Below are 12,959 nucleotides of genomic sequence, written 5' to 3' on the forward strand. Positions count from 1 at the left end.
TCATTGCCTACTACATAAGATAAGAAGCTTGATTGTCATTGCACACAAGATACAATGAAATTCCGTTTGGCTACAAGCCCTATAGCAGCTATGATCAGTATAATTAAATAAATATGTATACAAATCTACTAGATACTAGATGGCTGGGCTGACCAAATGATGTATGTCACGTGTCTCTTATGGGTCTTTTTCATGTGGAGGCCTAGCACCATGCACGGCAGGTGTGGTGCTGGTGCCAAAAGACGATCTGACGTGAAGTGTGCTTCGTCTGTGCACCTCAGGTGTTTCTCAAAGCGAAGTTATACATTGTTTGCGCAACTTCTGGGCGTAGTACCACAAATCTAATCAACTACCCTGAAAGCAAGCATCCAAATTGGCCTAGGCTAATGTCTGTATTTTCACAAGGTCCCAAAATGTAGATGGTTATCACTCACTGACATATTAGAGTGCTTTAGAATACACAATTAGATCATGATTGTGTGTTGAAAAGATCATATTTTCTGGGCAGGTTGACCTCCCCCAGCCTTCACTCACCGTGTTAGTCTCAGAACTGGGCAGCGTGGCTTCTCCTCATGAAGTTGTCAGCTGGGACCTCCGCTCCTTCTAAGTGCTTTGCCAGGGTTTTGTACAGAGCAGGCTTCCGCAGTGCTGTCAGCTAGGCGTGAATGCGAGTTAATACCTGATCTGGACTCCGATTCCTAAGAAGACAAATAAGGGCACTTGGGGTTGTTTTCAGGAAATTAGACTGTCAGTCATTTGCGAGGGTGTAAATGATATATTTAGGCAATAAGCCCCGCAAGGCTATACTTCATGTGGTTTTTGGAATGGCTAAGGGGTGTTGTTAGGCACGACTCGAAGTGGAGACAAGGGCTTTAGCATCTTATAGACCACCTCTTGCTTTTTCAACAAGTAGCAATTAAAAATGGTTACCAGTACAGAGTATATTCAAGCTCCAACAGTAACAGGCTCTTAAGCATGGATGCTGCTGGTTTGAGCGGAATACAGAATTGTATTGGTGTGCCCTCTATCCTTCCTCAGTGTTTATGAATATAAGCTTTGACAGTCACATGGTTTAGAGAGAGAGAACGAGGGAGGGAGGGAGAGAGAGAAGGAGAGATTGTGCCATGTTCTTGATCCCATTTCTGACCAACCTCTCTGTAATTAGATTAGTGGAGGTGAATGACATGCTACCAGCATTTCACCCACTGACCCCATCCCACCCCCACCTCTCTCTCTCTCTCTCTCTCTCTCTCTCTCTCTCTCTCTCTCTCTCTCCTCTCTCTCTCTCTCTCTCTCTCTCTCTCTCTCTCTCTCCCCCATATTCATTTATTAAAGGAGTCAAGTAATGAGATTAACCAGCAAACAAGGCTCTGCCCTGTTACTAGCACTGAGCCAGGCACCTGCAACACACGGCATTGTCCCTCGGTCCCACTCTGCTCTCGGTCACTCACAGTCCCTGTCCCCTCTTCATGTTTTTCTCTGTCTTTCTCTCTCTCTCCTCCCTCTTCTTTCTCTTTCTTTCTTTCTTTCTTTCTTTCTTTCTCTCTCTGGCACATAAATGCATCCACACTCACCTGTTTGTTGTGCGCTCTCACTCTTTTGTTGTTTTGGTTTTCTTTGGCTAGTAATGTGGGTGCTCCTTTTGGAGAACTGCTCAAGTAATTGCTACTAAATTGTTTGTCACAACACAGGGCGCAACAGTGATATTTTGAAAAAGCATTGGATAAGAGTCGAGTGTTGGCTTGATGTCAAGCCAGTACTTGCATTGAGTGTGCTCTACTTTCTTAAAGTGGTTGGTTTTACCTGCATTCTGTAAGCGATAAAGTAGTTCAGATGGCAGTTTCGTCAGACACTATATCTCTTACAGTTATAAATAGCTTGGAATTAGAATTGGAAAGGTCAAAGTCTGTTGCTTGACTGGAAAACTGTCATGTGCAAGCCTCTTCTCGTATTTTTGTGAACTCTGTAGACTTTTAACATGCATGTTGTTAACCTGTCAACTGTTAGGCTAGCTTTGATTAGTGACTAAGCCTAGCCTATCTTTGACATCCTACTTGACAATGAAGAATCGCTGAGATGTAAATGGGCACTTTCGCCACGCACATGAAGTGTACTCTTCTGTAGAGATGAAAAGGGTGTAGAGGAAGCCTACAAAAGCCTCACTTCAGATTAAATAGTGCTCTCAGCCTCCCGCTGCTATACTTAAACATACATGAGTTTAGAGCAGGGGTCGGCAACCTTTTTTGCCTGGAGAGCTACGTTTTCCAATTTTTTTTATTTATTTTTTTATCTCAGAAGAGCCACATAAAGACGGTTACAAAAAAAAGTTTGGATATTTAACGTACAGTTACTTTCATTCAACAGAGGATTTTTAAATACATTTTCTACTCGTTTTAAAAGTGCCTAATGTGCAAGTAACTTGAAATGTAAAGTGGAATGACAGAAGTATAGGCCTTAGGCTTCCCATGTACTGTAGGCTAAACACCACCCCCTATTTTTCCAGTGTCCTTTGGTATGCAAAGTAACCTCATAGTTAACAACACAACACTCAATTTTCGTCAACATGTCATTGGCGAAATTGAACATTAGGCATACCAGATATTAGATTTGGTGATTTGCATTGGAGTCTGGCTGGCTCATATTCAGTGAGGTGAAGTTTCATGCAAGAATTGAGGCTGTCACCATTTAAGGGCAACTCCACTCAAAACAGCAACTAAATACCATGGCATTGTGTTGGCGTTATGGATGTGACAGTTTTGCTAAACTACCAGTGCTTTTTCAAAGTTCTCAATGTCTCGTTTTAAATGTCAGGGCCCTTGGAAGTCTACCAATGAAGTGTGGAGATACATTGAGCCTCGTAAATGGTGTAAAACAGTGATTTATTTGCATGTCTAGCCCGATGCCGAAGCACCACCATTGAAAAAGCTGTTGGTAGCATCGGCTAACTAGCGCCAGATTTTGGAGTGCAGGGGACAAGCCGAGATGGGCTATGAGACATACGTTCACACTCGGTATCATGTTTCAACAGAGGATGTAGGGAGACGGGGCATGTTGGGAGAAAAGAGTGTCCATGGCATGGTGGAGAGGCTGGGGAATTAGGTACTGGCCAGGTCACATGTCGCCTACCGGCATGGCTGACATTGGATTGGCTGTTAGGATTAAACAGTTGTTGCTTTCTGGTCAGTGAGTAATTTGGTTGTGATCAGCACCATTGTGAATGTAATTGCAGAAACTTTGATGGGATGGTGTCAGGTCACCCAGTCCGTTTGCTAAGTGGTGGCTTCTGTTTGTTTGTTTTTCCGAGGCAGGAAAAATTTAGGTAAATGAGAGGGTGGCGTTCAACACACAAATGCAAAGCATAAAGGGATAAAGTGGAGCGATAATCCAAAAGGGATCGTCGTAATTCCCATGCTGTCGCAAAACAACTCCTCAAATCTCCAAAACTCCCAGTGCATGAACAGCAGCAGCCAGGGAGAACTACTACATCAGCTGTAGAGCTCAGCAATGAGTTAGCAGTTAAGATGGTGTGAATACGTGCTTTGTTTTTAACTTCTCATAGCCTAAAGAAAAAGAGATCATTCCAAACAGAGAGTTACAAATCATGTTGGCGGGTGGGCAACAAAGTCGATGGTAAGGTAACAAAACCGCTGCAGATTGCTATGGGAAATGACAGTTGAGAAAGAAAGTGCAAGAAAGCAGTCAGTTGCTCTGGGCAGTTGATGCATTGTGAGAACCAGTCGTGATGACTAGAAGCCTGCCAGGCTTTTTGCCTTTTCTCACTTATTCACCCATTCCCATTCAAGAGCCTATCACAGGGAGAATCAACAGTGACCTGTGCTGATTGTGGCACTGATTGCACCTGCATTCTCTTTTTCTCTACCCGTCTTTTTTCCCCTCGCCCTCTCCTCTCTCCCTCTCCCTCTCCCTCTCCCTCTCCCTCTCCCTCTCCCCCTCTCCCTCTCTCTCTCTCTCTCTCTCTCTCTCTCTCTCTCTCTCTCTCTCTCTCTCTCTCTCTCAGGAAACCACGAATAAACTCGCAGCTGGTGGCACAGCAGGTGGCCCAGCAGTACGCCACACCCCCACCGGCCAAGAAGGAGAAGCGCGAGAAGCCCGAACGGCCAGAGAGAGAGTGCCGGGCAGAGGGCGAGCGCGAGGAAGACCATGAGGGCGAGCGTGAGCGTGACCGTTCTGAGGGGCGCCAGCCTGACGCTGAGCCCTTGGATAAGAGTGACAAGGAGCCCCTGCACAAGGAGAAGAAGGACCGCGAGAAGGATATCACCCCAGCCGTCGTCAAAAAGCCCAACAGCAAGAAGACCAGGTTGGCGAGCCAGCCAGGATTTTTATTTTGGAGTTGCACATGTTTTCAAGCTTCCAACCCTTATTATCACTTTCTATGTATCCCCTGCTGCACCATAGCCATAGACGCACAGCTGTTTTAAGCAACTTTTTCTTTTGTCTTTCTGAAATGTCTCTGACGTAAGGGTGTGGTGTGATCATCTTGTTCTCTCTTTCCCTCTCCCCCAGACCCAAGTCAGACAGTCACCAGAGTCCACCATGCGATCGGAGCAGCATACAGTCTGGAAAGTCGACGACCAAGACCAACAGCGCCCACATTTCAAGGTGGGCTCTCCATCCGCTTCATCCACTCGACAAAGCAGGCAGCACCTTTTCTTAGATTTAAAGAAAGGCAATTTGAATACCGAAAGCTGACACCATTATAATTGCCAACGGTTTTATTAACTTGCTGGCGGACCCATTTATGAATGCCAGTGCCTCAGAAGTAAAGACAGTTTAGTGTCGGCAGAAAGAGAAATCACTCTCTACCGGCCCTGAACACATTCATTGAAAAGATGAGCCGAAGGCTTGTCGCTCACAATAGCACTGTATTACACGGGAGTGGAGCTGTCAGTCCTTCTCTGTAATGATCAAGACGTGCACAAGGCTGCTTTGAAAAATGAATGGAGAGGCACGCTGATTCAGAAATGCACTTCACTCACCCTCTGCTTTCTCACACTCTCTCTTTCTCTCTCTCCCTCTCTGTCTCTCTGTCTCTCTCCCACCCCTTCTCCCTCTCTCTCTCTCTCTCTCTCTCTCTCTCTCTCTCTTTGTCTCTTTTCCTCCCTCTCTCTGTCTGGCAGCGAATGAGTGCAGCGTGGCTTGTACTAAAAATGAGCAGCGTGGTCTCACTCCCACGCACAGGCTGGCTGCCCTCCCATCATTGAGTGAAAAGCTCACTGTGTCATTGTCAGCAAGAGAGTACAGGTAGCTGTTTTCTTTTTAAAGAACCCTTTTGTGTGTGTGTGTGTGTGTGTGTGTGTGTGTGTGTGTGTGTGTGTGCAGGCCCAAACTGAAGAACATTGATCGCAGCACGGCGCAGCAGCTAGCCATCACGGTGGGCAACGTGACGGTGATCATCACAGACTTTAAGGAGAAGACACGCTCGTGCTCCACCTCCTCCTCCACTGTCACCTCCAGTGCGGGCTCCGAGCAGCAGCACCAGAGCTCCGGCTCCGAGAGCATGGACAAGGGCTCGTCGCGTGCCTCCACCCCCAAAGGAGAGCTCTCGGTGGGGCACGACGAGTCATTCTGAGCCCCCCCTCCCTTTCCTCGTCCCCTGGAAGTTGGTCACCTTGCCCAGTACCACCCCCTCCAGCACAGACCTCCCTCCACCCAACCCCATTCCCCCTCCAATTTCCCATGAGACCGACATCCAACATCCTCCTGGACCGCTATGAAGAGACTGAGGATTATTCTCCTAGCGTCCACCTACCCTCCAAAAGTCTACCCAAGACAGAGAAACACCCTTACCCCTTCACCTGTCCTTGGCACTCTCCTAATGTTCTAATTCACTTTATACCCCACCCCCCTCCCTTGGTCTCCTTCAAACTGAGAGTTGGTCGTCGGGGTTCCCAGAGTGAAGCTACGAGCAGGATCTGTGACGATTTTTTTTTTTTTTTTTTTTTTTTCCAGCATTCAGGAAGTTCAGCCATGGATGCTTGAGGAGTGAGAATTTACTCCCCTCCCCATCTCTCTCACACACACACACACATACACATACACACACACACACACACACACACACACACACACACACTTTCTCTCTCTCACACACACACACACACACACACACACACACACACTTTCTCTCACACACACACACACACACACACACACACACACTTTCTCACACACTCTCCTCTCCACGGTCATAGAAAGGACAGAGAGAGCTCAAGGGGACTGCCGACGAGCCTGGAGGTATCTTTCGAGAGAACTTGTATGTATTGTTTTTTATATTGTAAGTTGATGTTTGGCTGAATCAGACTCTCTTACATTTTTATTTGTTTGTTTGTTTGTTCCTTTTTTTGTACAAAATTGTATCTGCTGTGCACAATAACCACCGACATTTTAACAACTATGACTGCTCCCAGTTATAACCCCTATTTATTATCTGTCGCCACTTTTCCGGTGCTCCTTTCACCTCATTTGCTTTGAGCTTTGCTTAGCCGTGCCCCCCGTTGTGTCTCTGGAAAAAAAATGCCCCTGTTCGCTATTGATATTGGTGCTAGATAACACTGTGAAACAGTTTCAGCCCCGGGACTGCCACTCACACACGATAATGGGGATTTACCAGAAAAAAAAAAAAGAAACGAAAAACCTGATATTCCATTTTTCCACTCTTGCCCTTGCCAGTTTCATCTTTTTCCTTTCTCCACTTTATTCCCTTAATGTGTGTTTTCGGTCCGAGGTTGTCTGCGTTGTTGTGGGAAATAACCCGATGTGGAAGTATACGCCGGATCCGTGGATGTATATCAGCTTGTGCAAGCTGAGTGGAAGTTCACGGAGTGTGTTCGCCAAACCCTCCATGGCATTTATTTTTTTAGTTGGCTGTAGCGTCATGGCAGAGTTTCACAAGGAAAAACACTAAAGTTGACTTTTGTCTTGCACATCGGGTCACCTGTCTGTGCTAACTGCAACCAATGGGAGTGACCGAAAATGTTACGCATAGTTCCCAGTTTTATAAACCGCACCTAAGAGGCAAACATATTTGCGCTGAGCAAAATTGAAAGGCCTTCAGATTTGGAGATTCTGGTGAGTCCATGAATTCTCAGTGTTGTCAAGTTTAGTGCAAGGTTTTTTTTTTTGCACTCGGTGAGACTAGTTGCAGTTTAAGTGGGAAATGAAGAATTTAATTTAGTTTTAAATTGACTTTAAGATATTGAAGATGTCACTGAAGGCAACGTATCTCTACAACAAGTAGTTCCATGTAAATAAACCTTGTGTATTTTTTTTTGCTTACATCGCAGTATCTTGAACTGAAAGATGTTTATACAGTTCATATTTCATGAAGGGTTTTGTATTTCAACAGCTGACTGCTATTGCCAACTGGCTTAGTCAGGCTAACCAAACCAATCCAGCGTAAGAGACAAACTGAGCAAACTCCCTTTCAACTTGTATTAAACCTGTACAAAGTATAAATGTGTATATGATAACTGAGTTTTATTTATTGAAGGACCAAAGGAATTTGATAATGATATGACTCGTTAGGCAAATAACAATTTGAAAAAGAGAAAAAAGTGTAATTATCATATTAAATACGATTTAAATAAAGACATTAATATAATCCGTTTAAAAATGTGTAATTCTTGTTCAGTTTATATTGAGGATTATGTTTTGAAACCTAGTTTAAAAACAAACACTTAAAAGACAGCAAAAAGGATCAGCTTACAAAAGGTCATCACTGCTGTACAGTAAGCAGCTGTGCCCTGGCCTCCTGCGTTGTGCATTTACTTTGCTCTGTTACCCCAGTTGTTCCTTGCTTTGTGTCTGAGGACGTTCAGTGGTGCTAGAGATCCAGTGAGATGGTAGTGCTGCACTGGGCAGATGCTGAGCCCCTTTGACCCTCCCTCCCTCCGTCCCGGTCCTAGTGTCTCGTTTTTGTACCATAAGCAAGTAAACTCTGGCAGAGGCCCCTTAGATTAAGATGTGCAAACCTCCGACTTAATAGGAAGACACCAAGGGCCCAGTTTAGTGAGTTGTTTCCAACGGGCTAGGGCTGGCTGGCTAGGGCTGCTTGCTCGCTTTTTCGTTTTAAACCTGGTCACGTAATGCAGAAAGCGATCAAGTAAGAGAAGCAGGCGGTGGTGACAGAAGACATGATGAATACCAATTTGTAACTTGGAGAAAGCGGTCACCCCCTAGCCAGCTGAACAGTTTGAGGGATCCACATCTTTTGCTTCTGTTAAGAGATCTTGTCAGTGGCTTTAGGTTGTCAGGGTGGAGCAAGGAAAGACCAAGAAGAGGGAAGTTGAGACCTTTGGTTTTTTTTTTTAGGTTTCAAAAAGTGAGTTTTTTTCTGCAAGAATCCCTAAACTCCATCTCTGAATGTTTCTTGACATGATGTAGCTCGAACTGAACTCATTGACAAAGTAATGTGTCTGATATGAGAGAGGGCCGTCTTGAGAAATGTAGTCAAGGAAACTCACCCCCCTGTCCCCCTCCCAAAACACCACCACTACTAAGAGAATATGCAATATGAGCTGGATTAAGATGGAACTCTCACTTGAGACAACAGAGAATAGTTTTCTGACAAATAAGAAGGGGCTTGGGGATGAACACTGATCAAAGAGAATGCTTTTGGTGGGAGATTTTCACATCTCTCTCCTCCCTTGACTTTATGATAATGTATATTCCATTTACATTTTCTATGACTTCTATATATAGCCATCTTTTCACCTGCCTTACCCTGCTAACACCTGGCTTTTTTTTTTTTTTGGTAAAATTATAAAGAAAAATTAAAATGAAAAAAAAAAAAATAATAATAATAATAATTGTGTCTTAATTTATTTGAAAAATTGACAATTTTGCTGGATGTGTAAACTGCTTGTATGTGTAACTGAAAGAAATGGTGCGGAAAAGCCAGCATACAGAGAATGGCAATGGAGCTGAGCAATTGTTGTTTTTCTTTTTTGTTGTTTTTGTTTTTTCTCTTGTAACGCGCAAGCAGTTCTGTTCTTGTGTGCGACCAGTAACCTTATTTTACTGTGTAAAGATGGTTACAATTTTTTAGCTTCGTTTTATTTTATTTTGTCAGACCCAAATATAGAATGCTTGTTTACTTAATGGTATAACATTAATCTCGTGGAAAATCTCCGATGTAAGTGTACTATACAGGTTCTTTTAATTTTCTCCTAATACGAGGTCTTGTCGTACAGTACTTTTAATGTTTATGTTAAATGAAATGTTCTGTAGGGTCCTATAGCATATTAATCAGTACTTTTTCATTTTTCGAGTTACAAGTCATTTTACGAGTTTTTCTGTTTCGTTGTTTCACTTTTTTTGTTCTTCTCGCAGAGTGTTCTTGGTAATTTTGTGAAATGGTCTCATTCATTTCTTAATTGTGTAAATGTATTTGGGGAATATTAAATGATCAGCGCTCCTTTGTCTTAGCTAATCCAATGTTGAGATAATACATGTTTCTTGGCATGTGCACGACTTCGCTCTTAGATGCTACCTTTTATCATTTTTTTTCTCCGCTTCAAATAGAAATGTCTATTTATGAATTTTGCTTGTAGTTTTTCACAAATAAAAAATGTTAAATTTATATAACTCTTTGGCGCTGTGTTTTTTTCCCCCTTTTTAATCATTTGAACGTTTGATCATAGATGAAGAAATGTATGTAATTGTGATCCAAAATTGGTTGTTTCCTTAAACTACAATACAGAGTTGTTACTGTTTCGTTTGGAACATTGAGTGGCATCATTTGCAATCACTGGTGAAAGCCAAATTATTAACTTGAATGAAGCTAATTAGCATGATTTTGAAAAATAGCCAAGAATGTGATCTTAGATGGCGAGTTGAAGCAGCTGAGAGGACTATGAAAATATCCGCTCGTTATCAAAATGTTTACTTCATACACTCTCACTCCTTTCCTCTCCAACTCTCTCTCCCTCTTCCTCTCTCCATCTCTCTTCCTCTCCCTTTCTCCCTCTCCCTCCTTTTCTATTCCTCTCTTATCTGCAGTCCCTGTGCTACTCCTGAGGCCTTGGATTGAGAGATCTGAAGTGTTGCTCTTGTCTGACCCTCTCAGACAGATGGAGATCCTCTTCACTCTTATCCCCCCTCCCCTCCCTCCCTTCCAACACTCCACCCCAACCCAACCTGCTGTCTCTCTGTTCGGATCTTTTGAGTCTCTCAAAGTTAAAAAAAAATTTTCTTTCTAGTCTCCATAATTCTCTCTCTCTTCCTTACTCCTCTGCTTTTTCTTAACTTTTTTCCAGTCACTCTCTCCCCCAGTCTGTTTTTGGTGCAGTACTGAGTAAAGCATTCAGGTGGTGAGGTTTGTGAAGCAGTAGAAGTGGTGATGGTGTAGTGGGGTGGGGGTGGACGAAGATGCACTCAGCGGGCCTCTGCACTAACGTTGGATGGCAGGCACTCACAAACATGAAAGCCATACTGAGGAGCGATCATCTTGATGCACTTACCATCCAGAGAGTTCTTCTGATGCCAGACTGACTTCTACAGAACTCCTAGAAGAGAGAAGACAGGAATTCCGAACAATGGCATATGTCTGTCCTCAACTCCCCCCTCCCTCCCCTTTTCCCGCGGGTCTCTTGAGTCTGGTAGTCAGTTTCACCATAGAACACTGAACGCTTTTTTTTGGTCTCCTTTTGGGTTGTGTAGGGTTTTGTTTATCTCCTCTCTCTCTCTCTCTGTCCAATGACGGGGTTTGGCATTCCCTGCTGTTCTGTCCTCTCTGATTCTCATCCAAATGCCATGTCCCCCCCCCCCCTCTTCTCTGCCCCCTCCTACCCACCCCCCACACACAGACGGCGAGACGGTCCTTAGAACTGCCCCTGTTTCTCGCAGCTCCCTTCCAGATGGGAGTCTTCCGCTGTGTTTTTTCTCTCTTTTCTATCCCTCTCTTTCCTTCTCTCTTTCCCTCTTCCTTTCTCTCCGACTCTCACCAGACTGTGGTGTGACTAAATCCGTGTGGAGGAGGGAAACATCTGCAGATAAGAGAGCCACTTTTATACGGTGGAGGAAATCAAGGGGCCCCGTGACGATGTGTTTAACAGAGGCGCAATGGACCTGTAACACCAGGAGCCCTACGACAGCATGTTCCTCGCGCTGCAAGGGGAAATGAGGGGGGGGGTTAAACTTTTCCTCCTCCTCCTCCGCCTCCCCCCACCCTTCGCTCTCACACCTCTTGTAGTCACCCCTTGACACTTCATTATCATACTTCACTATCATACTTGTGGCGTGTCTTCTTTCAGGCTTCCCTCTCTCCCCCTCTTCGCTCTTTTTCTCTGGTTCCCTTACTCCGAGTTTGCGCTGGTGTTTGTGTGTGCATTGGAGTATGGTGTCAAAGTAACAAGCCAGAACTCTGAAGTCAGTGAGCAGCGCTGAGCCTGTGTGTGATCGAGCCTGTAGTGCTCTGGATGCCCCAGATCTTTTCCCCCGCCAGCAACATCTCTTGCCCGGCGGACCCGCCACGCTCGTTAACCATTCCGAAGCTGTTTAGACGGGCACGATCCCGTACCTTCCGGAGGACTTACTCACAAAGGCAGCTAGCTTCAACAACTCCAGTCAGCAAGATGGCTACGTGTGCAGCATGAGAACGGCACCCAGGGTATGAAATAATAATCCTGTTAGTTTTATCGTGTATGCCGGTGCAGCAATTGTGCTGGCGTCATGCCTCGCACACTGGCAGTCTCTCCAGACCACACAATGGCTAAGGCTCCTCTGGCGCTAATGGTGTATTTTGGATGGAGATTTTGTCATTTCTGAAGTAGATGAGTGCTTCGCAGGATGACAGGAGATGGATGATCATGGTTTTTCCAGGACTGCATCGGTGGTACGCAGGAAGAAAAGTATATTTTGGCAGAGTGAAATAGAACCAGGGAAGAGCATTCTCCTACAATGAGAAATGCTCATACAGGAAGGACATTTTTCCCTGTCAACATGTGGTATTTGTCCATTCTGTGTGTGTCTCTCTGTGAGAGAGAGAGAGAGAGAGAGAGAGAGAGAAAGCAGTTCATTATGCTAAAACGGTAAGATCTTTAAAGAGTCTGTTCATGTTTGTGATAGATTTTTCAAGGTTTGGACTTGACAGTACATGTATTTAGGACACCGCTTCAGTCGTGCCCATTACCTCATGTGTTTGGGATTGTTCAGCATGCAGAACCTTGCCCAGGTGGCTGGGTAGAGGCCAGAGACCGCTAATCCATCCTTTGACGAGGGGACATGCCAAATTCATGGATCATTCTCTATACTCAGCTGTGAGGAGATCCTCACCAACAAATGTCCAGCAAGCGTTATAGTGCTTTACATCTCTCACCGCAGTAATTGCCTTCCAGGCTGAGCGAGTGATAAGCAACATGTCTGAAGCCTACACCAGTGGACAGACATCAAGAGGCCGCTCAGTCGTCCATCACTGTCACTTTCACTCTTCACTTCCCTCCTTTTTCTGCCCTGTCTTTTCATCCTCAGCTCTTCGACCTGAAAAAGGTCTGACAACAGCGTCAGACTGGGGTGACCCATTGTTATGAGGACCTCAGAGAGTCACTGCTGTCAACGTGTGCGACAGGCAGCTGAACTGTAAGCTGAAAATCCTCCCTGATTTGAACAGGTGGTGTTGGGCCCACAGGTTGGCTTACCAGCCTTCACAACCACTTTTCTCCCAGTGGCTCAACAAGGCCCATGAGCTCTGTTGTAATCTCATCTTTCATACAAGCCATCGCTACTGTGGCACTCTCATTTTTTAAAGTCTGTCTGTGGGAGTGTGTGGATGTGTGAGTGTGTTTAGTGTGTGTGTGTGAGGAAAGATGGACAATGTCCATCTTTCCCTCTCAATGTCCAGCAGTGTGTCTGTGTGTGTGTGTCTGTGTCTGTGTGAGTGAAAGATGGACAATGTACTGTGTGTGTGTGTGTGTACATGTCCATGAGGCATAGTTCTCTGT

At 44.8% G+C, this 12,959-nt stretch overlaps 1 protein-coding gene across 1 annotated transcript in view; it reads left to right on the plus strand.

Moving 5' to 3' along the window:
• rybpb (RING1 and YY1 binding protein b) overlaps nucleotides 1-9,601 on the plus strand; it is a 30,333-nt gene extending 20,732 nt beyond the window's left edge. Inside the window, exons 3-5 of the mRNA XM_048255105.1 lie at nucleotides 4,019-4,318; nucleotides 4,525-4,620; nucleotides 5,341-9,601. Coding sequence (XP_048111062.1) covers nucleotides 4,019-4,318; nucleotides 4,525-4,620; nucleotides 5,341-5,590 — 646 coding nt within the window. The 3' untranslated portion in view covers nucleotides 5,591-9,601. The remainder of the gene's footprint in view (nucleotides 1-4,018; nucleotides 4,319-4,524; nucleotides 4,621-5,340) is intronic.
• The last annotated feature ends 3,358 nt before the right edge of the window (nucleotides 9,602-12,959 follow it).

This window comes from Alosa alosa, chromosome 10 (genome assembly GCF_017589495.1).
Source record: "Alosa alosa isolate M-15738 ecotype Scorff River chromosome 10, AALO_Geno_1.1, whole genome shotgun sequence".
Lineage (NCBI taxonomy): Eukaryota > Metazoa > Chordata > Actinopteri > Clupeiformes > Clupeidae > Alosa > Alosa alosa.